We start from the raw sequence: 27,247 nt of genomic DNA, 5'->3' as shown, positions 1-27,247 counted from the left end.
TAACACATTGTTCTCTCCGGGGGTGGGAACCCTCCAGTACTTTTCACTTTTTCACTGTATTCTTCTAGACCGTTTGAATATTTTATGAAGAGCATGTTTTGCTTCTTTTTTTTTTTTTTCCATTTTAAGTATATAAGTAATTGAAAAGGCGATTCTTGGGGCGCCTGAGTGGCTCAGTAGGTTCCGTGTCCGACTTCGGCTCGGGTCATGATCTCACGGTTCATGGGTTCGAGCCCCGCGTCGGGCTCTGTGCTGACAGCTCAGAGCCTGGAGCCTGTTTCAGATTCTGTGTCTGTCTCCCTCTCTGCCCCTCTCCCACTCACCTCTCTCTCTCTCTCTCTCTCTCTCTCAAAAATAAATAAATATTAAAAAATTAAAAATAAATAAGCATTAAAATATTTAAAAAAAAAGAAAAGCCAATTCTTATTTTTAAAAATTAATATAATCCATATAAGGCAACAGGCTTCCCTGAAATTCCTGCCACCATTCTGACCCCTTCCCCAGAGGGCAACACTGACATTTTTAGACAGGAATCTTTCCAGACTCTTCCAATGGGTTTGTATACACATATATGTGAAGAGGTGTAGGGCTGTGTCTTTAGGAATCTATTTATATAAATGTGATCATATTGTTCGTATTTTTATCATCTTTTTTTTTTTTTTTTAACCCAACAGCATGTGTGGAAGGACTCTCCCTGTCGGGACATCTAGACATCTCTCATGCTCTCCCATCAGCTGTGTGACATTGCAGAGTATGGTTCTGACATAGTTTACTTAATCATTTTTCTGTTGAAGGACATTTAGGCTGTTTCCAGTTTTTGCTATTACAAACAATGCTTTGATAAACACCCTCTTTATGCTCGTGTACGGGCGTTTTTTCTAGGCTGGATAATGAGTCGCAGAATTGCTAGGTTGAAGGGCATGTGCACTTTTAATTTTAAGAGATACTGCTGAATTACTTTTACAGCCAGAAAAGGGCACTAACAATAAAGAACAAGAAGCAAAATGGCCCTGAGTTCCCATTCCCTGCCTCCCCGGCAGAACACTAAGTCGATCGGAGTTAAAGGGGCAGCGCGGCCGCGTTTGCTAAGCAAGCAGCCCCCGTGGTGGCACCGATGCCCCTTCCCCCGCGGCCGGCTCCCCACAGCTCCCCCCCAGCGCTCCCCTCTCCCTGCTGCAGGTTCAGCCCTTACGAGTGGTACGATGCACATCCCTGCAACCCTGGCTCCGAGGTGGTGGAAAACAACTTCACTCTGCTCAACAGCTTCTGGTTCGGCATGGGGTCCTTGATGCAGCAAGGTATGTGGCCTCTCCCCAGGGGCCTCCTCTCCAGGAGGGGGTACCTCCTCTCCTGAGTCCGCAGAGCCTGCCCACCTTCCAGGGCAGCCTCAGACCTGCTAAGCTGCCAGCAGGTTGGAGACACCTGGATAGTCAGGTGTGTACCCTTGTCTCGGGTCCCTGGCCGAACTGGCTCAGGGCCTGAGGCGAAAGCAGATAAGCCAGCCCACCCGTGGCGTGCAGGGCTCATCCCTAGCCTCTCCTGCTCTAGCTGCAGTGGACATAACAGCATCCTGCTTCTGGAGGCCAGCCCCACCGATGGCCTTGCCACCTTAGACTCTGGCTGAGCAAAGCTGAGCTGAGAATGGGCCAGACTGGAGGCAGGGAGGCAGGGCGGGAGGTCACTGCAGGAATGAAAGCATGAGACCTGAACTGGAGTCATGGCCGTGGGGGTGGAGCACAAAGATGGACCGAGAGAACTTCAGGATGTCGCAGGGACAGGACTTGGTGACCACCCAGCCCTGGGGAGCCTGGGAACCGGAAGGGTCCTGGCTGAGGTGGGGACATTAGCCTGAGCGCGTCAGGGACGGTATGCACGGAAGGATACCGTTTTCTTTCGTGTTCTAGAGTGGGGGGGGGGGGCTGGTGTACCGCACCTGTCGCCAGCCTGGTGGCCTCCCCTTTGGCCAGATCAGCAGCTGCTCAGACGTCTCACAAAGCAGAGTACCTGCACGGGCTGCAAGGAGCGTGGTGCAGACACGCCACGGGCTGGAGCGCGCGTTCAAGGAAAGGAGCCCCCAGGCAGGAAACGCTCCCGGGGAGGATCCCACCACCACCGCCCTACGAGCCAGCCTTGCTGGCCAGGAGCCACATGCTCCTTGCTTCTGCCTGTCGAGTCACACGTCTAAAGCCTCTTAATTCAGGGAATGAGGTGTTGCGGGGGAGTGTGGAACCAAAGTCTCTGCCTATGTTAGGGTCCCACTGTGGGAAGGTGGGGGACAAGGGGGCAAGGAAGGGAAGGAGATCCCAGGGGCAAGAATTCTCTGTTCCTCGCTCACCTGTGTGTGCTCGCGAGGCCCGCTACAAACCCTGGTCCTCAGTAGACCTCGATCAGCGAATGCCAAATGAATGGTAACATCCCAGCGTGTCCTGAGTGACCGCTACGTGCCAAGCCCTGTGCTGGGCACTAGAATGGAGGAAGAGGAGAGAGAAATCTGCCCCCGACTCGAACGATCTCCCAGCCACGACAGAGGCCAGCTCAGGGGCCCGGGTAGGGGTCCAGCAGGGCCTGGCGGAGTCCACGAAGGAAACAGGGAAAACAATTCATTCTCCCTCTTGGGGGGGCAGCCCTCGCCATAGCTGGGAGCTATCTGATGAGGCTGGGTGTGGCCGGGTGGGGAAGGGAGCCTCAGAGCTCCCAGTGGTCTCCAGAGCTGGGAAGCGACAGGCGCCTTTTGACGGAAGTGTCTCTTTCAGTCCTCGCTATTAATGAGTACCCTGAAGCCTCACCTTGCTTCTTTGTCCATCGTTATCTTTTCTCGGTGACAGTTGGGAAAGACCTGGAAAGCCCCTCAATGCAGTAATAGCTTCTCTCCAGCTGCTATTCAAAGCATGGGCTCCTGATGTATTCCCCACGAGGTTTTGATTAGGAGGGAGAAAAATAGTTATGTATTTGAAAAACTCTCCTTTGAGTGATTTCTTTGAGAAAAAAAAAAAATCATCCATATCAAAGCAGACACTTTTCAGATTGCAGGTCCAAACATTCTGGGAAGTTCAGGAGTCACTTGCTATTTAAATCTCTTGAAAGCCGCCTCGTTAATTACTTCAGTTAGAAGGTTTCATCTAAATTGTGCTCCGCACCCAAGGTCAGGGAGGAAGAGTGATCTATTTCGGCAAAAAAGCTTCAAAAAATGTTGATTTTCTCTTCCTGCGAAGCACCACCCAGCAATCCTGTGTTTGTGTACCGCTTGTATTTCCAACACACTTTCTCCTTCAGTTCTATCGCGCTATTTGTGCGAGGCTGGGACAGAGGAAGGACGATTCTCCGTGCTTTGCAGTGTTCCAGAGGGGGAAAGCGTCTGGCATAATCACACAGAGTTAGGAGCATGATTCACTCAGGAACCCAGGGCTTTCTACTCGGAACCTGGGACCCCAGGGGGCTGACAAGCCTGTGAAATGGTGTGCGTGTGCGTGTTGTTCTAGAACAGTGGTTCTTAAATTTTAGCCTGCCCCAGGATCCCCTAGAGGGCTCACCAGACCCAGACTGCGGCGCCCCACCCCTCAATGACTGATTCAGTAGGTCCTGGGAAGGGGCCTGGGGACGTGCCTGTCTAACCAGCTCCCGGGTGACGCTGAGGCTGCTGGTCTAGGGACCACACTGAGAACCGCTGCTCAGCTCTTACTGGATTATCAGTGGAGTCTGGGCCCCAGAGGACTTGAGCAGCCCTAGACATTGTCAGGGACCGCCTGCCCTCTCCATTCTCCCAGGGTCGGAACTGATGCCCAAAGCCCTGTCCACGCGCATCATCGGCGGCATCTGGTGGTTCTTCACGCTCATCATCATCTCCTCCTATACGGCCAACCTGGCCGCCTTTCTGACCGTGGAGCGCATGGAATCTCCCATCGACTCTGCTGATGACCTGGCCAAGCAAACCAAAATCGAGTATGGGGCTGTCAAAGACGGGGCCACCATGACCTTCTTCAAGGTGAGACCCTCCCCCTCCCTTGCAGCACCACAAGCTGACCCTCCCGTGCCCTTCACTGTCCTTCCCTAACTGCACAGAATCCATGGGCCAGGAACCCCCGGGGGCTCAGGCCCAGCCTGTTTGAGACCGGTTGGTTTCAGGGAGCTTGATGACGTGGCCACCTGAGTTGGTCCCGGCACAGAGAGTACATGTTGTCACCCCTGGGACAGGCAGGGTAAATGTGCTGTTCTCTTAAATCGTCACAGGTGGGAGGATGAGACTGGAAAAGGCAAAGGAGAAGTGTGGCCCGGACACCCAAACGGGGGCCGGGGCAGTGGGCTCCCTGCGCCTGGCTTAGGGTCTTCATGACCTCCATCTTCCAAGAGGCTGCCCTACACTTGGAGGTGAGCTCTCCACCACGGAGAGCATGGCCGGGGGCACGTCCTCCAAGGAAGGGAGGAGGTTAAAACTTGAACAGGCGTCTATAAACATTTCTTAGCGTGTTACACTCTTGGAATGCCGGTGTCCAGATACAGCCCCTGCCACCTGCTACGGTCACTGTCCTGAGGGGCATCCAGCCATGGCCTCCCTGCTCCTCCTGTAGGGTGTTGGCTCAGTTCCCCCAGGGTTTCCACCTCCTACCAGAGTAGCTATGGTGGAGGAGACTGACTGACCCTGAGAACCAGTAAATGTTCTTCTGGAAATTAAAGTAAAAACAACAGCGGCCACCGCCGAGAGCTCACAGTGGGCCAGACTGGCGGCTTGGCTTCACTGAATCATCAGAACAAGGCCTGTGAGGTGGGAACCACAACTATTTCCACTTTGCACGTGTGGAAACTGAGGCTCAGAGTGATTAAGCAGGTTGTTCAAGAACTCAGAGCTGAAGGACCCAGGTCTGCCTTCCTCCAAAGCCCACGTTCCAGGCCGTTTGTTCTTAGACTGGAATATGCATCCAAATCACCTGGAAGGCTTGGGGAAAACCCAGATTCCTGGGCCCCGCCCTTGGAGTTTCTGGTTTTGTAGGTCTAGGGCAGGGCCACGAATGTGCATGTGTAAGGCATTCCCAGGTGCCACTGGTGGTGGTCCAGGGACCACACTTGGAGAACCACTACTCTAAGGGTTTCTCAGAAATGGTTAGGATTCGGGAACTCGGGGACTGTAGGTCTAGGCATCCATCCACTTATTTATTAGTCACTTGCTCTCAATCAGTCTAGAACCCTGGGCCCTGGTTCCCCATCCCCCCAGCTCTTGGGTCCTTCCACGCTAAGCCTCTGAGGGATGAGTTGAGCCTCCAGAGGGGCCTGAGGGAGGAGAGAGGAAGGAAGGAGAGGGCGGGGAGGGAAAGCCTCTACCTCCTGGAACCCCACCAGCACTGGCCCCTACCCTGGCCTCCCCTGTGTCCCTCCTTGAGGGACAGCAGATGTTTAGTGAAGAGGAAAGAGAGGAAAAGGGCTCCCCTTGTGAACATCGCTGCTGCCACCAAGAAGTGGCAAATGTGGCCTTCCTGAGAGGTCACTATCATGCATCTGGTGCGAGGAGCATATAAAAGTGTCGTCGCAGGCATGCTGGGGGCTCTCTGGGACCCCGTGTAGGTGTTCATGAGTGTGGGCAGTATGTGAGCATGTGTGTGCCTGCGTGTGTGTATCATTGTATATGGTACACACAACGTGCATTTAGGCACGTATGGGTGCACACAGGTGCCCGTGTACAAAGTCTGCCTGTGCAGGTCTATGTGCATCTTGATAAGCGTTTGCATATATCTGTGGGCGTACGGGTGAGCGTATGCATGCGTGTATTTCTGTGGTCTGGGCATGTGGATGTGTACACAGGTGTATATGCCAGAATGTCTACGTGTGTGTGCATGGAGATTATGTGTGTGCGTGTCTGCTTACATGTCCCCGTGGGTGTGTCTAGACAAATGTGAGCATGGGGGGGTGGACCTCTCTGTCAGCCCACGCGTGTGTGTGTGTCATAGCTTGTATGGGTGCATAATGGCCCCTGCACGCATGTGTGTCTGCGTGCGTGTGTCAGCAAGTGTATGTCATGGTCCGTGCATGTGTGTGTGCCTCATAGCCCCTGCATGCGTGTGTCTGCATGTGCGTGTGATGGTTCACACATACGTGTGTGTGTGTGTGTGTGTGTGTGTGTGCTGGTGTGAGTGTGCCTGCTCGTGCCAGTCCCCAGGCTGTGGCCCAGCCCTTTGACTGTGCCAAAGCATCTCTCATGCATTACACATGAGCCCATCTCTAAGCAGGGCTCCCGATCAAAGGGAAGCGGCATAAATAAGGCCGGTGCAGGCTCATTGCCGCTGATTGGATGCCCTTGCCTCCCTCCACGCTAAGATGCTCAGATTGGCTTCCAAGAGCCTAGTTCCAGCTCCCCGCCGAGCCTCTGTCCTCAGCATCAAGCAGCACCCCCGGCAGCCTGCTCCGCCCTCACGCACCTTCCCTGCAAACAGTGCAGCGAGGAGGGCGGGGGAGGGACACAGATGCTGTCACCCAGCTGGGATGCTGGGGCACGAGGGCCCATGCTCACAAGGGCCGCCGGCCAGAAACAGCAACTCGCATCTCCTGCGGGACCAACTCCACTTTCCTGCTCTCCTGATCACCAATTAATTCCTCTGGATGTCTGGCTACGTTGCCTCCTGCTTTTTTTTTAATGTTTATTTTTGAAAGAGAGAGAGAGAGAGAGACAGAGTGCAAGACAGGGAGGTGCAGGGAGAGAGGGAGACCCAGAATCCAAAGCAGGCTCCGGGCTCTGAGCCGTCAGCCCAGAGCCCGATGCGGGGCTCGAACCCACGAACCGCGAGATCATGACCGAGCCGAAGTCGGACGCTCAACCGACTGAGCCACCCTGGCGCCCCTACATTGCCTCCTGCTTTAATCCAAGCGCAGCTCTTCCTGCCCAGGCTCCCTTTTCTCTGGCAACAGCAGTGGGAATGCTTTCCAGGCCGAGAGGAGCTTGACCATGGGGACCCTAACCCTGCCTCGGATGATGAGGTAGAAGCCAACACCCACCCAGAAGTTTCCCGGACAAGCTTGCTTCCTCCCCTCTCCCCTGCCCATGAGTGAATATGGTGCTAGGGTCGGATGGGGATCAGCTTCAGGAGTAGACACAGGAAGCCTAGGAGACATTGGCAAGGTCGACGATAATGGTAACATTTATCAAGCACTCACTGGGTGCCGGGCAACATTCCATGCACTTGGCCTGTATCCGTGTGTGTCCTCCTCACAACTCTGGAAGGTAGAGACCATTGTGATCATCTCCCATTCTACCCCTGAGGAAAGCAGGCTCAAAAGTGGCCTGAGTTCACACGGACTTGCTTAAGATCAACAGCTAATGAAATGCAGAGCCGGGATTTGAACCCCCGCGGTCTGGCACCAGGGGCCGTGCTCTCTGTCGCTGTGTGCATGCGGCTTCTCTAAGGAGTCAGCCACGGTCTGGGATTCGGTTGGGGAAGAGCAGAGCTGCAGCCAGTGCGTATCCCCAGTCCACACGGTCCCACTGCATCCCGCGTCGTTGTTCAAGCGATACACGTTGAGCGGACGCCGTCACTGAATTAGAGTTTGGAAAAAAAAAAAGAGGCAGAAGCCAAGTAGAGCAGGTGCAGGAGACGTGTTAAGGGCAGGAACTGAGCAGGTGGTTCCCTGAACATCCTGGGGTGCAGGGCAGGGGAACTTCGTGTGCTCCTACAGAGCGCCGCCCCCCCCCCCCCCCCCCCGCGCCCCGACTGAGAAGAGAGCTCCAGGGAGAGAACCCACTCCTGTCCAAAGGCAGCAGCGGGAAGCAGGAAGCCAGGCTCTGGGGTAGGAGGGGGGGAAGGGGAGGGGGTGCGCCAGAGCCCTGCGCCCACCCTGCAGCCTGGGAGACGGGGCGGCTCAAGGCGCCCCGGCATTCCAAAGGAAATTGCATTTGAAGAGTTGTCGGGGAGCAGCAGACATCACAAACAGCGTCTCCCGTGCTGTCCTCCCTCCGTCTGGGAAGATAAAAATTAATTAGGAGATGAAAAAAGGAAGTCTTTGAAAGCACTGTTTGGCTGTAAAAATATGTAGGCAAAATGTAAAGAAGAACATTGGGGAAGCGTGTTCTTTGGGCAGCTTTGAAAGGAGAAGCTGTAGGAAATCAGCCTCTCCGAGGATTTAGCCCCCTTTGGTGCTGGCGCGAGGCAGGCACATCGCAGAGGGAGGGACTGCGTGTGAGACACAGCCGCTCAGGGCAGAGACCAGAGCTGGGGGCCAAGAATTCCAGGCTCCCTGGGGCTCTGGCACCGTCAGCCCCTCCCTCTTGTATAGCCCTGCCCTGCTGTAGCAAGGGAGCCTGGAGAGTTCCTGGAGAGGCCTCTGTCCAGCCCCCCCACCCCCGGCTGGAAAGCCGCTCAGCCGACTCTTCCCTGAGCTGGAAGCCTCACCCTATCTCAGCCTCCAGTTTCTCCTGACCCACCTGCCGGCCTGTCCAGGGTCAGAGTCTTGCCTTCAAGCAGAAAGAGGGTCGGAGGGCCAAAACGCAAGGACCGGGCGAGGTTCGGTGCCGTGCAGCCTGGCCCTGTCCAGTCACATCCGTCTTAAAGTCAGACCGCCCAGGGCTTGTTGTCTCTGCTGGGGGACCTTGGGTAAGTCACTACTTCTCTGAGCCTCATTTTGTTCACCTGTACGACGTGGGTACTGATTGCCACCAGACGGCACTCAGCGAGAGGACTCAACGAGCTACCGCACGTACAGTGGTTAGCCCAGTGCTGGACGCAGAAGCACCCAAGTCAGATGCTCCGCTGGTTGGCTGACCCAGAAGACTGGGAAGCAGGCCGGACCCTTTTCTCCTTTGGCCCCGTAGTCCCCAAAGGATTTGGAGAGGGACCAGCCAGCGGACACCTGGTGAATCTCCCTTCCCCTGGGTCTGTGGGCTTTGTGAAGGACCTTGGTGCCTCTCACGGGATGGTCATATGCCTCCGCACAGAGCTAAGAACTCAGAAGGAGCCCCGAGATCCTCAGAATAGGAGAGATCCCGAGAGGGCAGGCAGTGGGGCAGGGACAGGTGCCGGGCTGGGCCAGTGATGAGGGGAAGTGACTGAAAACTACTGTTCCTGAGGCCCTCTCTGTGCCTTTGTTTTCTCATCTATGGAATGGGTATGATAATAGTACCCATCTCGCAGAGTTACTGAGATGATTAAGTGGGATAATTCACGTAAACAGCTTAAAACCGGAGCTGACACGGAGTCTACATGCCCTAAGTGCTAACTGTGTTTATTGTTTGTTGTTGAAACTGGAGATACGCAGGCCTCTTCAGCCCACAGATGCCGTTTTGGGGGCCATACATCGCTTGCATTTTCTTACGTGAGTTGCCAGCATTTTAAAATTGAGAGCTTTTTGCATTTAAAAAATTCACATTTCCAGCTTCTTGAAAACGTGAAAGATTTGGCATCACTGAGCTGCTCTCTCGCCGAGCACCAGTTGTGGGAGCCAAGAGGCAAGTATCAATCTCTCCAGTGTATCAATTCCACTCAACATTTCCTACTTATTTTACAGCGCCCTCCCTGGCCCCCGGCAGCACCGGGCTTTCCTACCCTGCGCTTTGCGTCATTTGTTTTCCATAGAAACTCTACATTATAGCAATTATTGTCCCCGATTTCCAGATGAGAGAACTTAGCCTTAAGGAGCAATAATGATGCCATCCACTTGCCCAGCACTTCCTAGGGACCCAGCCCTGTGCTAAGCCAGCCCTCATTTGACAGAGGTGGAAGATGAGGCTCAGATTTGTGACGTCACTTGCCTGTGGTCCCAGAAGGAGCTGGCATTTGAACCCAGGTTGGCATGACACCAGAGTCCATGCAACAGAGCTGACCCCTCCTGCGGCCTCTATCCCCAGCCTGCAGCCCCCGCCTTCCCAGGCAAGCCTCAGGGGGCATGTGCGGACAGCAGGGTGACCGCTAGACTGGAGGGTCCGTGAGTCTGTCCTGGTGAGGTGACATGTAATGGCGGCCAGAAGCAGCAGACTCCGGGAAGCCACCTGGTCCCTAAGGAAATAATCCAGGAGACATGATTAACTGCCAAAGCCTCCACACCCAGGGATAAGCAAGCCAATTAATTTGAGGAAAGGTCTCCTCTCCAACATGGAAAATACCCAAGGTCTCGCATGGAATCACATCGCTTCTGCCTCTCTGCACCTGTTCCCTGGGATTCAGCTCCCTTTGAAATTTATATATATATATATATATATATATATATATATACATTTTTCTTGTACAGAAATGTTAAATTCTCAAGATTAAGTATCTTCAGTTGGGGAAAATCAATTTACTTCTTTGAGGAGGCTGGAATTGAAAGTCGTGAGCCTGAAACTTACTTTCTTGCCAATTTTACTGATAAAAAAAGCCTCTCCGTCCTGGCACGTCGCCCTGTATTGGCGGCTCCAAACGATTCCATTAATTGATTTGGGTGACTGGCCCTGAAGCAATGCTTATTAAGGTTCCCACTGGAGCTGGGACAGGCAGGATGACGTGGGAGCCATAGGTGTGCGGGACTCCGTTCCCTGGGGTGGTGATCATAGCTCCGACCTGAGACTCCAGGAGGGGCCCTGGCTATATCCCTCCCTGCCTCAGATGGGCCCTGCTAGAAGAGAGCTTTTCAGAGATGTGCCTTGGAATCACAGAATCCCTGGAGGACAGAAGGAAGGAATTTAAGGGGAGCCAGAGACCATGAGTGGATATGGCTGAGCATCTGAAAATGGGAGCCCCCAAATACAGAAGCACAGTCAGTGGCCATTCTAGGGAGGCAGATTTCAGAACCACCTGTTTAAAGTTTGGAGGTGAGAATTTGTTGACACTGGAACTGGGAGAGCTGAACCTCTTGAAATCAGCATCACAGCCGTCTTCACGCCTTTTTGTCACCTCTCCTCTCAAGAGGCCCTAGCTTCCTGGTGTTCTTACCAGCTCCCTCCCTGTAATCCTTCAGCTTTGAGGCTACTGGAGGCCTTCAGCCTCAACACCCCCCCCCACACACACACACACACAACCCCCGAAAGAAATTTCTGTCTCCATTTATGGTGGAGTGTTACTGGAAAGAACATATGTTTTGATGGCAGAACCCTGCTTCTGCTCGACTTGCTGTGGAAAGAAGGAATAAGGTGTTGGGGGAGGATGCAGGGAGGAGTTTGCAGAATGAGGATAAGTTCTCATCGCTTTCTGAGACAGAAGGAGTGGGGCAGGGCTTCCTGAGTGGTTCGTGGTCAAGTTACTTTTGCCAGCACTTGGGATTTACTGATGGATGACTGGTTTCATGGGAGAGTGGTGAGTAAGATGGGTGAGGTGGAGAAGTGGATGCATGGTTGAGTGATGGATAGATGGATAAAAGAATGGATGGATGGGTGGGTGGATGGGTGGATGGATGGATGGTTGGATGGATGGTTGGTTGGATGGAAGGATGGATGGATGGTTGGATGGATGGATGGATGGATGGTTGGATGGATGGTTGGTTGGATGGAAGGATGGATGGATGGATGGATGGATGGATGGATGGTTGGATGGATGGTTGGTTGGATGGAAGGATGGATGGATGGTTGGATGGATGGATGGATGGATGGATGGATGGTTGGATGGATGGTTGGTTGGATGGAAGGATGGTTGGATGGATGGATGGATGGATAGATGGATGGATGAATAGATGGATTCATGCATTAAGAGGTATAAGGGGAGCCCTGACAGTCTCATCAACACCTGGTTCCCACCTCTGATGGAAGGAGAATTTGGAAGCAGGAGAGACTGAGATGGAAAAGAAGCTGAGGTTCCAGAGCCACTGATGGGATAATAGTACTTAGTTATAATGACCATGAAGACAGAGTATCTGAGGAGCATGTGTACTTGGCACTAGGGGTGATTGGACTTGGATGACCTGGTAGAGGAATCATTGGAACTGATTACCTGAAAAAAACAACGATCTGAGGAACAGCAGTAGCTTGTGTGCGTATGTGGGTGAGAGAGTGTATTTGTTACCTTTTGCTGGACAGCTGGTTACCTGAAACCGAGTGTCCTAAAACAATGGCATTACGATCTCACCGACTGTGGGTCGGGAAGCAGCACAGCTTAGCTGGGTCCTCTGCGCGGGGACTGTGACAGGCTGCGGTCGAGGTGTTGCCTAAGGCCACAGTCATCCCAAAGCTGCGCTTCCAAGCTCGCTCACGTGGTTGTTGTCAGCAGTCAGTTCCTCCCGCGCTGTTGCACTGAAGGCTTCAGCTCTGTGTTCGCTGCTGGCTGGAGGCTGCCCTCTGTTCCTGGCCACGTGGGCCTCTCCACAGGGCGACTCGCATGGCAGCCAGCTGCCATCAGAGCAGCCAGCGAGAGTGCGAGCAAGAGGGCCAGTCTCCTGGAGCCTAATCTTAGGAGTGACATCCCATCACTCGTGATGGGGGCAGGGGGAGTTCAAAGCAAATCAGTAGTCCGGTCCGCACTCAAGGGGAGGGGATTACGCAAGGGCATGAGTACCAGGGACGGGGATCTCTGGAGCTAGATAGAAACTTCCTAGCACGGTGAACCTGGGCAGAGTGAGAAAGGCCCTGTGGGATAAAAGGAGCCAGAGAAGGAGAGTCTGGATGCCAGAAATTATCTAGAAGATAAGCAATGTCTGAGGACTCAGAAAGTCTCGAAAAAGGAATGCTTTTAAGGGCAAGAATGGCTAGTTGGGAGAGGGCATGGGGGGGGGGGGTGGCGCAGGAGGAGCTGAGGGGGGAGAGTAGCTGGCGAGATGGAGTAGCTGGAGAGCGCGGGGTTTGGAGACAAGGGTTGAGGAGGTCGGAGTAGCTGATGGTGGAGTAGCTGTAGGCAGGAATAGGAAGTAGGATGGCTGGGTTGCTGGGAGCAGCCAGCTTGCCACTCGAATGGAACCCATCAAGGGCCTTCAGCTTTGAGGCAGGTATATTTGCAGGTGGGATGGTGGCTGCTTCTCAGGCCCGGAGGAGTGGGGTCTTGCCTGCTGCTTTGGGGCACCCCGCTCCCCTAGGCATGCTTGGGCCTCCAGGAGCCAGTTTTGGAGAGGACAGCCCTTACCAGAGCCAGAAGGCCCCGGAGAATAGTAGATACAACTTTCCTCCCAGCCCCTGCCCCCACCGCCCTGACTCCTGACAAACACAGCTTCTTTCCCATCCCCTCCCCATCCCCCCGGCCCTGCACCAGCCTGTTCAAGCACACCCCTGCTGTCACGCACACCGGAGCTGGGCCGGGTGCCAGTGAGACAGGCTGACATCACAGACAGGCACAGCTAGACTTGGAAGCGGCCGGGCACAGTGGGGCTCACAGAGCCACCTGCTCCCCTGGGGACCCTGGAGGCAGGGCCATTCCCCGCCCCCCCCCCCCCAGCCCCTGCTGGGAGCAGCTAGCTGGCTGACTGTAACTTCCTGAGAAAACTCAGGAATGCTGTGCAGCCTGATCTGCCCATTCTTCTCAGCAGCAGGGGACATTCAACCTCGGCCCCCTCCCCTGCCCCCCACACCTTCTCTGAGTCTCCCCAGCCAGCAGGGGCAAGCACGGCTGCCCACCCACCAGGCCTGATCTTAGCCATGCTAGCTGTGTTCGCACCGCAGCGTCCAGCCCGGGATGCTCTGGGGACAATCACAGGAGATAAAGGGCCTGCAGACCACCTGCTCTGACTGCCCCCACTTCTCGCCACCCCCCCCCCTCCTCAATGAAGCACAACAGACAAACCCTCGTCTTCCCCTGGAACACGGCACACAGGGGGAGCCCTCTTTGGCTGCAGTGGAAGGGGGGGGGGAGGCCAGAACCCACCAAGCTTTGCCCTCACTGGCATCCACTTCTCCCTGTCTACCCTCACAGAGGTTTCTATGAGGCAGTGAAGCTCAGTGGTTAGGAGCATGGCCTCTAGAGCCAGATGGCCTGGGTTCGAAGCCTAAATTTGCTACTAACCTTGAGCAAGTTACTTGGCCATGCTGCCGTTTCCATAGAACGGAGCTAAGGGTAGTACCCGCCTCCTCGGATCGTCGTGGAGAATCAGCCAGTTAATGCAGCTAAAGCTCTTAGAACAAGGCCTGCACATGTAGACCTTTAATACATGTCAGAGGAAGGAAACTCATTTAAAAAAAAGTCAGTCCGAAAACCACTGCGCCACGGCAAAGAGCCAGGCGTTTCTAGGGGGGGGAGGGGGGCTGAGTCTGAATCCCGGCTTCATCACTCCCCAACTGTGTGTGTCGGGACCTCCTCTCCCAGGGCCTCAGTATCCACGGCTGAGCAACGGGTCGCATTCTTTCCTCTGAGGGCCGTAGACAGGGTTCAGTGGCTAGAGCGCTGCTAAGTAGAGGGTATGGTACTTGGCCTCCGGTGTGCTCGGTGACTGTGTGCATCCCCCCCTCCCCTCGTGGCCCAGAAATCCAAGATCTCCACCTTTGAGAAGATGTGGGCCTTCATGAGCAGCAAGCCCTCGGCGTTGGTGAAGAACAACGAGGAAGGCATCCAGAGGACCCTGACGGCCGACTACGCGCTGCTCATGGAGTCCACGACCATCGAGTACGTCACCCAGAGGAATTGCAACCTTACGCAGATCGGGGGCCTCATCGATTCCAAGGGCTACGGCATTGGCACACCCATGGGTGAGCGAGGGGCTGCAGGCGGGAGTGGGGCTTGGGGGACAGAGGATGGGCAGGGCCCCCACATCCACCCACCCACACAGTCTTCTGCCCCCTCTCCCAGCTCATCCAACCGAATCTGAAAAGGTGGCATTTCTTCAGCCCAGAGACCAAGGCGTACGTCCCAACCTCGCGGGGTCAGCCGGGGCCTGGGCAGAGGAGAGCTGGGGGCAACCCAGAGGCGGGGTGAGGCAGGGCGGGGTGAGGCAGGGCGGGGGTGGGGTGGGGTCCGTTCAGAGGTCACGGCTGTTCTCCCTGACTTTTCCCCTGCTGATGCAGCCCAGATACACGGTGCGTTCCAGGGGCCTGTGGAGACAGGGACTCCTAGGCAAAACTCCCCACCCCAAATCAGGACGTTTCTCCCACCCAAACACCATAGATCATTCAAAGAGGGGCTTTTGTGAGCCTATGGAGATGGTGGCCAGCACCGAGCAGGGTGCCGGCAGGGCGAACGCACACGGCACTGAACGCCGCTGCCAGCCGGACCCCTGTCCCCCACGCAGGCTCCCCGTACCGGGACAAGATCACCATTGCCATCCTGCAGCTGCAGGAGGAAGACAAGCTCCACATCATGAAGGAGAAGTGGTGGCGCGGCAGCGGGTGTCCCGAGGAGGAAAACAAAGAGGCCAGCGCCCTGGGCGTCCAGAAGATCGGGGGCATCTTCATCGTCCTGGCCGCCGGGCTGGTCCTGTCCGTGCTGGTGGCCGTGGGCGAGTTTGTGTACAAGCTCCGCAAAACAGCGGAGCGAGAGCAGGTGAGCCTTGAGGACCGCGACCTGCGCGGGGAGGGGAGGGAGAAGGGAGGACAGGGTTCCGGCTGGGTTCGTGCCTCCCAAGCGCACGGGGTATGTGAGCCCACCCTGCCTCCCCCTGCCACCCCCCCCCCCCCCCCCGACCAGGAGGCCCGCCGGCCCCACCCCTGCTCTGACTCCGAGCACACACTCCCACCGCTGCTGTTCCGTTCCAGGACAAGCCCCCTCGCCTCCAGCTGGACCGTGCGACAGCCTCCAGTCTGGCCTTCCTGCCTCCCCGCTCCCATCCGCTCTCCATACACAGCTAGTGCCCTGTTTCACGCTTAATTCAAACCGTGTCGTTCCCCCGCACAAAACCCTCCATGGTAATTGTTGGAGCTCGGTGATGGTTACATAGGGATTCATTATACACTTCCCTCTCCTGCATATAGTTGGAAATTTCCATAATCAAAAGTTTAAAAAAGAAAAGAATGTTAAGAGGTCTGGCCCAAGTGTACATGCAGGAGAAGTCTGCTCAACCCATCTGATTAATTCAAGTGTGGTTGAGCAATGTTTCTGGGTCCTGGTAGCAAATTAGAATCACAGGGAGAGAGTTTTTTAAGTGCTAATGTCCTGGCCTCACTCCCAGAGGCGGTTTTAATTGGTCTGTGGCAGAGCCTGGCGTTGGTGTCTTAAGAAAGAGTACTTATAGGGTGATTTAAATGTGCACGTGAGTTGAGGGCTGGACAGAGGTCCCTCTCACAGAGAAGTTCAAAGGGACGTAGGGCCAGTGTGGAAGGAGACTGCAGTTAAGTCCCGTGTGGAAGGGACCATTCAAAACAGGCGCTTTTTACATCCAGCAGAAATGAAATAGGGCCCTTTATAATCAGAAAGCCAGAGTCAGCAAAGAGGAAGGGGAAAGATCATTCTTGGTGTCGCATTTCTCCTGGGCAGGAGGAAAGGGACATGTTCCCGTATTGCTGGGATCGGTCCAAGCGGATACGTTTTTGGAAGGCCACTTCGCGGTCTGGACAGAGTCTTGAAAGTGGCCACACATTTTGACAGTGAATTTCTACTTTTCGAAATGCACCCAGTGGAAGTGGCCAAGGGTAGATGCAGTTTTATTTACAAGGATGTTCACGGAAGTGTTAATTGTCACATGAAGAATGGGGTGGGGGGGACCCCTTGACGTCCGATCAAAAAGAATGGCTAAAAAAAATTACAATACATTAAAAAAGAACCACCACATTCTTAGGAATTCCCAATATCATTGGCATGAGCTCCACATTGCACCAAAAGCCTACAAGACCTGGTCCTGGTCCACTTGTCTGACTTTCTCCCTCTCACACTGAACTCCTTTACTCTGCTCCACACACATCGGCCTTCTTTTTAGTCCTTAACACAGCAAACACAGTTCAGCCCCAGGCCATTTGCACATGCTGTTCCAGCCACCTGCAATGCTCTTGCCCCAGAGCACCCGGTGGTTGGCCTGTTCTAGCCATTCAGGTTTCAGCTCAAATGCCACCACTCAAGTAGCCTTCCCCCACCTGTCCCCACGCCCAGCCCCCGCTCTATCCCATTCCACTGGTTTATTCTCTTAAAGATAGTTACCATTCCCTGAAGTGATTTATTTGCTTGCAAGTTTATTACCTGTTTCTATCACATCCTAGACCGTAAGCTCCCTGAGGGCTGAGACCTGTCTTTTTCACGTCTGTATGCCTAACATTTAGAACAGTGCATGGAACATAGTAGGCCTACAATAAATATTTTCAGAATGAATAAGGGAGGTAAGAGGGAGGCTATTCCGTGTTTAGTGGGTGAACAGGGGAAGCTTGGAGGGGAAGCGGGTAAGAGGCAGAGCCAGAATTCAAATTCCCCTGCACCACACCAGCCGCCCACAGGTGCCTGGGTGTTCTAATACCCTGATCTCATGCAGAAGTTGAGCTATCAACAGCGCCCCCTGTCTGCCAGACAAGTCACAGGACAGCCTCCGTCTGTTGGGCTCAGAGCAGCCACTGCCCTCAGATACCTGCAGGCAAAGCTGTACCTTTGCCTTCCCTTCTGGGTGCCCATGAGGGACCCAGGCCAGAAGCCACTGCCACCCCGCTGCCTCGCAGGGACCCGCCTCCCAGTTGCGCACCTTGAGAAACATGCTGGACTTTCCCTAGTGGGAGCACAGTGATTCTCCCCTCGGTTGGAAGCCCTCCCAGGGGAAAGGTTACCCATACATTCACCGGGTGTTTCTTAAGCTTGACTCTTGGCCAGGCCAGAGCTGGGCTCACCCGGATGAGGCTGGTTTGGTTCCTGCCCTCAGAATCTAGTGGAGAAAAACCAGACAGGTCAGCTCCTCAAACTTTAAGGTACGTGCCAATCAGAGCCTCAGTTTGCTCCTCTGTGAAATGGGGATAGGATGATACCCCCTGCCCTATCTCCCTTAGTCTCCAAACAAGAATGTAATGCTTTGTAGGCTGCCCCACAAACTGGTCATCCTGAGTGGGCAGCGGGTGGGTGGCCTGAAGGTGAGAGAGAGACAGGCAGCCTTGGCACAGCCTGGGGAGGAAAGGGAGGCACTGGCTGGGGTTGCAAGGCCAAGCCTCACCCATGTGCCCCTTGCCCTCCCACCCCACCCCAGCGCTCCTTCTGCAGCACCGTAGCCGACGAGATCCGTTTCTCCCTCACCTGCCAGCGTCGGGTCAAGCACAAGCCGCAGCCTCCCATGATGGTCAAGACTGACGCTGTCATCAACATGCACACATTCAACGATCGCCGGCTTCCGGGCAAGGACAGCATGGCCTGCAGCACACCATTGGCCCCTGTATTCCCCTAAGCACAGGTGGGGTGGGGACCGAAGGCCTGGGGGCAGGGCAGAGGAAAGCAAAGGAGACTGGAAGGCACCTCCCCCGTGCCCACACTGGGCTTGGGGACCAGGGCCGTTGCCTGCCTGCTGGGCCAGGAGCCTTCTGCCCTTACCTACCAGGAGACCAGCAGGCCCCCACTTGCCTCTCATTTCTTCTGTGGGTTTCTAAAGCTGCCAGCCGAGACAGCCAAGGCCAAAGGAAGCACATGCCTCTCAGGCCAAACTCACCTGCCCCTCAATTCTCCTCAACAGTCAGAAGTTTCTACCACGGCCCTGCAGAGGCCAAAGAAAATGAGAAACGGCTCTTATATTGCCACTCTTTCCCCATGAGCCCAGGCCTCCTGGGCCTTGACCGTGAGACCAGAGACAAACCTTGGGTACTTTAAGGGTTGTAGTGTGGCAGCCATTGGGAGCTGAAGATGGGATGGCCATCCCACACGTCTTGAGCAGAAGGAAGACCTTCACCCTCAGAGGCTGCTCACATAGTCCTGGTCTCAGGCAACCCCCATCTTTGCAAAGTTGAAGGCAGAAAGCCCCATAGAGAAAAAGAGGAGTTTGCGGTATGGGAGAGAGGAGAATGCACAGAGGCCGCCATCTTGAATTCTTATGGACAATGTCCAGTGGCTCCCATTCCTCAAGGAGGTCTCCAGGAGTATAAAGTGGGGGGGGGGAGTGGTCAGAGCAAATTTTCTTTCTGGCCCGAGGATAGAGGCCCCCCTGAATCTCTCACAAAGGATGACCAGAGATCCAGTCAGTATTTGAAGCCAGAAGAACAATGGATTCCATGGAAATCCCATAGGTCCTTGAGCCATTGGGTCTCATTTTGCTGGTCACTGGGCTGTTTTCTAAACCCTAGTGGCTTTTGAGAGCTTGGGCGCTTCACCATCTACTCATCAGCAACTCTCCATTCCTGGCCAACTGACCTTGACCTCCTTCTGTCATCTAGGAAGGAGAAGAGAAGCCTAGGTTGAAGTGGACGTCGTCACTCCTCCTCAAAAGAAGGATCACAGTCCTGCTGCACAGGCTAACTTTGGGGTAGATGGGGAAAGCCAGACGGTCCCTAAAGAACTCTTGGTGTCCTGGGCTTGCCAAACCTAAAGATGCTCCCCAGTAAAAGAAAGTTTTCAGGGACAGAATATCAGAGCTCATAGAGGCCCCAAGAACGGTGAAAGAAAAGCTGCCTCCTGGATAATTAACCAAAGACCCCACACAGAGACACAGGCCATCTTGACCCCAGTCTCTTGTCCAGAGCAGCTTGGACTTAGTGGGGTTGGGGGGTACAGCAAAGAAATAGTTGCAGATGGGCTAACAGTCGGGTGCACCAGATGATCTGTGGGTTCCAGCTAGGTAGAATGGATGCTCTAGAAGTCTTACGATTCTAGAAAAGGAATGAGACGTGGAAGGGTTAGGAGCAAAGTGTCCTTAAAGAGAACATGATGGGGCCAGCAGGGCTTCCCATTGCCGAGGGCAGAGGGCAGTCTCTGAGCAGGGGAGGGAGGGCTGGAGGTTCCGGACAGGGACCCCGAAGACACTAGTCACCACCCTTCCTCCTCTGTCTTTTTTCTGCTCGGGGAGTCTGGTTAGGGAAGACCTCCATTGAGATCTCGAGGGCCTTCTCAGTCGGGGTTAAGGGTAACCTCCAGGTCCCACCCCCCAGGGACTCCCAAAGCAGGAGAGTGCAGTTGACTCGTGATTAATACTGTTCCTCCTCCAAGCTGTGAAGCTGCAGGACCAGACCAGCTGGCTCCCGCAATCCCAGCAGCTCCAACAGGCTGTGCGCTTGGGAGGCGGGAGAAGGGAGCTGGATGTGCGGCATCGCCAACACGTAATGACAGGAAAAGCCATGCTGTCGTGAGCTTCCATGTGTAGGAGTGTGTGTGTGCGTGCATATATGTGTATCTTTGTGTGTGCGTGAGCTTTAGGGGCTGGGGCCGAAGGACAGATTTGGACGTCTCACAGAGTCCAGGGCACGAAATGAACACAATCCCTGGGTTCTGACGTGTGTGTGCACCCATGTGTGTGCATTTGGGATGAGGGAGACAGATCTGGACAAGCAGCAGAGCCCCATACACGTAAAAACAGAAGAAGCCATGTCTTAATGGGGTTCTGGTGAGTATACATATGTGCACACGCGTGCACAAGTGGGTATGCTTATGTGTGCGCATGTGTGTGTGTGTGTGTGTGCACGTGCGTGCACATTTATGCACCAGTGGCAGAGGTTGGAGGACAGGATAGAACCTGGAGCATCGCCAAATGTTGAAAAGGAGAAGCCATGTCATCGAGGGGTGCACGTGGGTGTGTGTGGGCTCGTGTGTGCGGCAGAGAGCAGGAGGGAGGACAGAAGCAGACAGACGGCCAGCACAGCTCAGTGCATGTACGCAAGAAGCCATGCGGAACTGGAGTTTCTCAGTGTTGGGGGGAACATGCTCGCACACGTGTGTTCACACTCACACATGTGCTCCCAGCTCACAGCAGAAGCACAGATGGACAATCAGCAAGGCAGGGAACCAGGGTCTATTTGCACTTCTGTTGTGGGGGAGAGATCGTCAGTCACAAGGATCTGTCGACATCGTGTGCTCTTGCGTATGACGCTCCGTGAACGTGCCGTGTGCTTCTGGGGCCGCGCGCATACGTGGACTGGTGGGGGGGAGAAAGAAAAGTGGCATGGGCTGGGAAGAGGCTTCATCGGTGGCGTGAACAGTCATGGGCATCAGAGGCACCATTCCATCGGGAACCCCCCCTCCCCCAGAAAGTACTTAAGTGATTGGGGTGACAATGCTGCCCGACTCTGCCTCCCACTCAAGCCTTATGTCCGTGTGTGCGGCGAAGGTGCAGACTCCGGCTGGTGCCCTCTGGCTTCGAGGCCAGCCCAGTGTTCAAACTGCAGTGGAAACCGCTTCTGCCCAAGCGTGAGCTGTCATCTCTCCCGGGGCAGACGAGGTGCCGGGTGGCACTTCTGGGGCAGAAGGTTTTCCCGTGGAGGCGGACCAAGAGGAAGTCAAGACTGGGCCCGCCCTGCCAGCAGGTGCACCCCGGGGCTGCAGAGGGTGCCCGTGGGCACGCCCACACGCGGTGGCACTGAGGTTGGCCCATGGAAGCGTAAAAGCTGGCTTTGACGGCACGGAAGACGGGACTCGCGCGAGCACCTGCCGGACCGCCCTCGTCTGGCCCCACACGCCTTCCCTTCACAGAAGACTGACCCCCACCTTCCACCCACGTCTCCCACCCGCCATGCCAGTGCCTCCTCTCAGCCTGCTCAGCCTGGCCAAACTGAGGGGCTACCCCCTCCCCAGCCACCCTGGGGATTTGGGACGATGAGCCCTCCTCCTCTCTCTCTCCCCTTGACCCGTTCCTGGTCTCTCTGCTGTGGACAGTTAAGAAAACCCTGACAGCTTTGTTGCCATCAGGCGGCCCTATTCTGCGAGCATCTCTCCAGGGGAATAAGGCTCTCTTGGCAGGTGAGCTGACTCCGAGTCTCTGGAAGGTTGGAGGGCCTCCCCACGCCCACCTCACGGCCAAGACTGCCTCAATGAGAAGAGCACATCCCGGCTTCCTCCCCAATGCACTTGGCAGACAGACTGTGATGGCCCAGAATGGGGGAGGGGTGTGACAGCATCGGATGAAGTTTCCACGTGGTGAGAAGTCACTCCCTTCCTTACACCGGAGGCGAGCAGGGGACAGACCCAGGCACACGCTCACGGAGAACAGTCAGAGGCTCCCTCCCTGCTTTCTTTTCCAGGGGTTACTGTGTGGAGTTTTGCAAAGCTGCTGCTTCGTGGCTCAGCATGAGGCCGGTCCCTCCCCAAGCCTTTCTCAGCTGTATGCACAAACATCTGGAAGGTGGCCAAACTCTGGCCCATGTCTGGACTGGTCCAGTGTGGATAGCCATCTGGAAGGGCCGAGGGATCTGGACGAACAACTGTAAGGACCTAACATCTGGGACGGACCAACCCCTTGGACAGATGCAAGAAATGAGCCCAGCTCTGTGGACAGGTCTGGAATAGACGCATCCAGAACAGTCTCCCAGGCTGAGTGGACGCATCTGGAAGGGGCCCAGCTGCTTGCCGCCGTAGAAGGGCCCTGCCCTTTGTCCCCATGCCAGTTTGAATCGAGCTCTCATTTTTCAGTCGTGGATTTGCCCTGGAGTTAAGATTTCAGAGCTGAGGCCATATGTGACGTCACAAAACTGTTTTTGGTAGGTTAATGTTCTGTACCATATATATATGAATGTAAAAAGATATATATATATATGCTGTATATATATATATGTATATATATATGCACAGTGTATATATGACCCGTAGCCCATGTGTATACGCACCCCTCCCTGCACGTCTGCACACAGAGTGTACATAACCCAGCCAGTACGGGTGGGGACCAGGTGAGGGATGGGGCGATAGCAGCCAAGTCTGGAATGGAGGCCACCTGGGGCAGGGGCCGCAGAGAGCCCCGCGGGGATGGGGAGCACACATCAGAGCTCCAAACCCTGAAGAAGAGGACCCTGTGGCTGGGAGGTGAGCCTTGCCCGGGCAGCCTCTGCTGGGGGTGGGGGCAGGGCAGGAGAGACCGACAGGCCTTGTGTCAGTCTGAGCGTGTCTACGGCCTGTGCCTGAGGAGTAATGCCCTACCGGGACCTGGCTCCTGGGACCTCACAGTGGTCACAGTGGCCGGGCATGTGTCCGGCTCCACCCGGAATACCCTCAAAGGCTGGAACATTCTAGGCGGCGAAGGCCTCTGCCTCAGATTCTCACCCCCACACAGAGACACAGTTCACAGCTAGGGAAAAAACGCTTTTCAGAGGGAATGACCCCAGAGGCACTGTCAGCATGCCAGTGCAATGTCCCAGTGCCCTACTTATGGACCCTGTCCCTATCCCCTGCCTTCTAGAACAGAAGACCTCAAACCACCCTGCAGTATGTCTCTGTTTTACAGATCAAAACTCTGGGGCCTCCCGGTACGGGGAAGCGGCTGTAGTCATGCCAGCAAGTTTGTCCCACTGCAGACAATGTCCCCAGACCCATTTGACCCAGAGACCAGCTGTTAGGGAGTGACCGAGGAGCCAGAGATGCGAACAGTGCAGTGACACCCGGTGAAAGATGAGAAGCCAGCAAGGCCCTCTGGCCCTAGCACAGCCCACGCCATCTGTCTGCCTCCTCTCCCTGTCTACACCTCCCCCGGCAGGGCGGTCGGCCGGGAGCACCGCCCCCCCACCCCCCACCATACCTGCAGACCTCCGGCCCTGCCCCGCCTGGGTCTTCCTGTTCTACATAATGCCAGCCTTTTTGTTAGTGGTCCTGCCCTTGCCACCGGTCAGAGCACCTCTGGAGTCTGCAAGGGAGAAGGTACTAGAGTAGACTTCCGTGCGGTCAACAGCCCGCCTTTTGCTCGGGTCCCACGCGTCAGGCTGGTGTGCACTAATCTGCCTCTGGGGCCCCCCCGCCAGAGCACATCTGAATCCGGCCCCCCGAGGAGGGGCCTGTCCTGGCTCCAGGGGCCCTCATGCCACTGTGCTCCAAACCCCCACCCCATCTCTGCCTGGGCCGACTTCCTGGCTGGACCTCCCTGGTCGGGGACTTGGGCTCCCCGCCCCAGGGCTGAGCCCCCAGACAGCGCCATGTGAGACCCCTGGCCTGTCCCACCACCCAGACCAGAGTGCCTGGATGCCCCCCTCTCCCACTCAACATGGTTCCCACACACTGGTCTCTGGGCCATTCAGGGGATGCCCTTTGTGGACATGCAGAATTTCTATGAATATAGTTTTTTGTAAACATTTTGTAACGATTTGGGTTTCATAGTAACTGTGTTACTTGCCAATCATTCTAGGCTGATGTAAATAACTTTCCAAACAAATCTGATTATTTTCCTTTTTAAGACACTGTGATATATTAAAGTGCACAGTTTGCTGTATGAAGTAATATGGTTTTAAATTTTAAATAAAGACATGTTTCTAGAAAACAGGGTCCCCTCGAGGTGTGTTTTCTGTTGCTTTTCTCTCTCTTTTGAACCAGAGGGTACTGGGCAGCTATGTCTTTTTCACCCCCGACTGACTGTGTCCTGGCAGAAGCCCCTAGTGGTGAGCCGGTGGGGGGCTCCAGCCCAGGCCCCTGGTTCCTATTTCAGATATGAAGGGTGCGGTGACTCCTTCACGGCGTCTGACCTCTGTCTCCTTGTGGGCACATCTGTCCCGAACTCATCACCATCCACGTAGCTACCTTGGGAGTTACTGTGTCCTTATGTGACCCTGCCTCTTTGGCCACAGCTGGGGATGTTGGGAGGGCCTCTTATCCAAGCCTGACCAGTCAGAGGTCTTGCCTGAGCTTTTTCAAAGTGGAAATAATGCAGCTGTAAGTCAGTTACTCTCAGGAGATGAAAACCGTACATATAACCAGGGCTCAGGACAGGACATGTTAAGCAGGAGTGGATTGAACACAGATGTGTACAAAACCAGTGGAAGCGATGAGGGTGTAAGGGCCAGCTGGGCCCCCCCCCGTGGCTCCCAGAGCGACACAGAACAGACCTATCCAGGGAGACTCTGGGACTAGAGCTGCAAGGTCACGCCCCAAGCTGTAATCCAGGGCTCAGAAAGCCTGTAATCCAGGGTCAGGAAGCTGCTGTCACCCCTGGCCCCATCACGATGCTTCTCGTCACCTGGGAAGCAATAGTGTGGAAAACTCTCACGTTTCCCCGACAGAGACAGCCCATAAGGGGGCAGAAAGGTGGCCTCCACCTCTCTTCTGCCTTCCACAGCTTATGCAAATCGACTTGGTAGAGACTGATTTGCATCCAGAACCCTCCATGCTCCCCATCACAATCATAAGTCCTAATATTTATTGAGAACTTCCTACGTGGCAGGTGCTATGCGAAGCTCTTGACATATATTATTATCTCCTTTACTACTTGCCTTAGAACCTGACACAGCTCAGACCCAACCATAGATTCAGTCCGAATGTCCACCACCATTGACTCAGTATCTCGGTGTCCCCCTTCTAATTCCCTGGAGAATGACTATTATTAGACTAGCTCTGGTTCGTTGGTCGCCTGTGGCCCAATCAACTGTGGCCGGAGGGAGTGAAGGGTCTCATAATATAATCATGGTACCCAGGCTCTTTGCTTTAGGAGGACTGAGAACACCCAGAATTCCAAAGAAAGCTATGTGGGTTGAGCAGACCTCCTAAAATATCCACCCTCCTATTCCGTCAGCTGACAAAGTGCCAATCCAGTGTCCCAGAAATCCCTATAGAATGGAGAGGAGGCCAGGACCCAGTGGGCTCCTGGTCTAGCCCACAGCCACAACCCGGGAAGAAGTTTTGGGTCTAAGCCAGGTAAGAGGTAGGTAGAGGCCCTGGGTTGAAATATAAGTGTCTATCATTGGGAGACAAAGGTAAAGTCCATCGCCTAGGAGTGAATACACTGGGGTTCAGGGTAGACTCCAGGTCCAACAAGGAGTAAGATAACTTGGATAAGAGAGAGGGAAGAGACCGGGTAGGAACGAAGCCCACATTGAGGGGGAAGGAACAGGTAGATTACCCACTCATCCATCCATCCATTCATGTATCCATCTACCTACCCATCCATCCATTCCCCCATCCATCCATCCATCCATCCACCCATCCATCCACATATCTATCCCCATTCCTGTGAACACATTTCTACCCACCTACCGATTCATCAACTACTCCATCCATCTATACATCTGCCTGCCCACCACCCTCAATCCTTCCATCCATCCATTCACAGACTTAAATATTTTGTGTGTGAGTCCCAGCTCTACCACCTACGAGTTGTGTAACCTTGAACAAGCAACTTCACATCCTTGAGCTTCAGTTTCCTCATCTAAAATGCATAGTCATGAAAAACACCCCTCATGGAATGGTCGTATAGGCTAAATGAGAAAAAGCATGGTTAGTACTTAGCACAGACATAGTACGTAAGCCAACAATAAGTGACAGCAATTTTCACTAAGAAAAAGGAGGAAGGGGAGAAAAGAACTAAGGTCTACTATATGCTGAGCCTCTCAGAGCCCCCGACTCTACCTCTCAGAGCCCATCTCTACCTGGCTGGCCCTCCCGGGCACTGAGCTCTCTCCATGGCCCTGTCTCGAGGAGACAAGCAAATGATACTAGGCCTTGTCTCTTCCTCCTCACCTCAACCCCGAGAGCAGGAAGTGCTGTTTCTGTCCCTTCAGAGAGGGTTCTCGCCGCCGCTCCCTCCCCAAGGAAGGAAGAGGAGCCTGTATTACGTGATACCTGTACAACTCAACCAATGAGAGCTTTTATGGTGGAGGAAAGTAACAAATGAGCAGAGCCCTCCCCAACCTGCCAAGAGCCCAGACACAGAGGAATCAGAAAGCAAAGATGATCAAATACTCATTGCAAAGATCTGGGTCCCAGTCTAAGACCCAACACATCTGGAAGGACACATGATCCTGCTCCCCCTCCACCATTTCCCAAATTAGGCCAAAGATTCCAAGACGAGGAGGTAACCGGAAGAGGAACCACCAGACAGAAACAGAGTCAGGTGTCGGGGGACCCTCAGTTTCTGCCTGAGCGCCCACGTTCAGTTGCCAACCTGCGAGCTCCAGGGGGTGGATCCCAGGGGATCTGCAGGAGTCCAGAGCAGGGATGTGCCCCCCAAAGGTCCTTCTCAGCCCCTCCGTAAGGACACCTTCCTTAGCACCCAGGTGACTCCCACTGGCCAAGTTGCGTGAGCAAAGCACCAGCTGTACCCCGTGAATTCACTCAGACCCCGTTCTCCCCACCCTCTCTGGCCACGCCCTCTCTCACTGAATCAGGACCAGGCCTCTGTCCTCAGCACTTAGAGGGAATGCGGTGGCATGGCAAGAAATCCCCCAATATACTCCTAGCCAAGTGGGACTATACAAGAATGTTCCCTCTGAGCCGGGGGAACAACCCACTTCTTCATTATTGTGTTCTTCATCACCATCATCATCATCGTGATTATTGTGTTGGTGGTTGTTATGTCTGCTTCTCATGCAGTCACTGCAGAGCCCTGGTGGCCTGGAGATGATGGGTCCAGATGGTCCCGAAGCAGATCCCGGGCCAAAAGCAGATCCTTTGGC

At 54.7% G+C, this 27,247-nt stretch overlaps 1 protein-coding gene across 1 annotated transcript in view; it reads left to right on the top strand.

The window, feature by feature from the left end:
- GRIK3 (glutamate ionotropic receptor kainate type subunit 3) overlaps positions 1-24,123 on the top strand; it is a 229,793-nt gene extending 205,670 nt beyond the window's left edge. The window contains exons 12-16 of the mRNA XM_043574515.1: positions 1,180-1,298; positions 3,765-3,982; positions 14,323-14,545; positions 15,085-15,335; positions 17,944-24,123. Coding sequence (XP_043430450.1) covers positions 1,180-1,298; positions 3,765-3,982; positions 14,323-14,545; positions 15,085-15,335; positions 17,944-18,138 — 1,006 coding nt within the window. The 3' untranslated portion in view covers positions 18,139-24,123. The remainder of the gene's footprint in view (positions 1-1,179; positions 1,299-3,764; positions 3,983-14,322; positions 14,546-15,084; positions 15,336-17,943) is intronic.
- Positions 24,124-27,247: the final 3,124 nt, after the last annotated feature.

This window comes from Prionailurus bengalensis, chromosome C1, assembly GCF_016509475.1.
Source record: "Prionailurus bengalensis isolate Pbe53 chromosome C1, Fcat_Pben_1.1_paternal_pri, whole genome shotgun sequence".
NCBI lineage: Eukaryota > Metazoa > Chordata > Mammalia > Carnivora > Felidae > Prionailurus > Prionailurus bengalensis.
The sequence above is the reverse complement of the archived record's forward strand: the minus strand, read 5'-3'. Positions and strand labels throughout refer to the sequence as shown.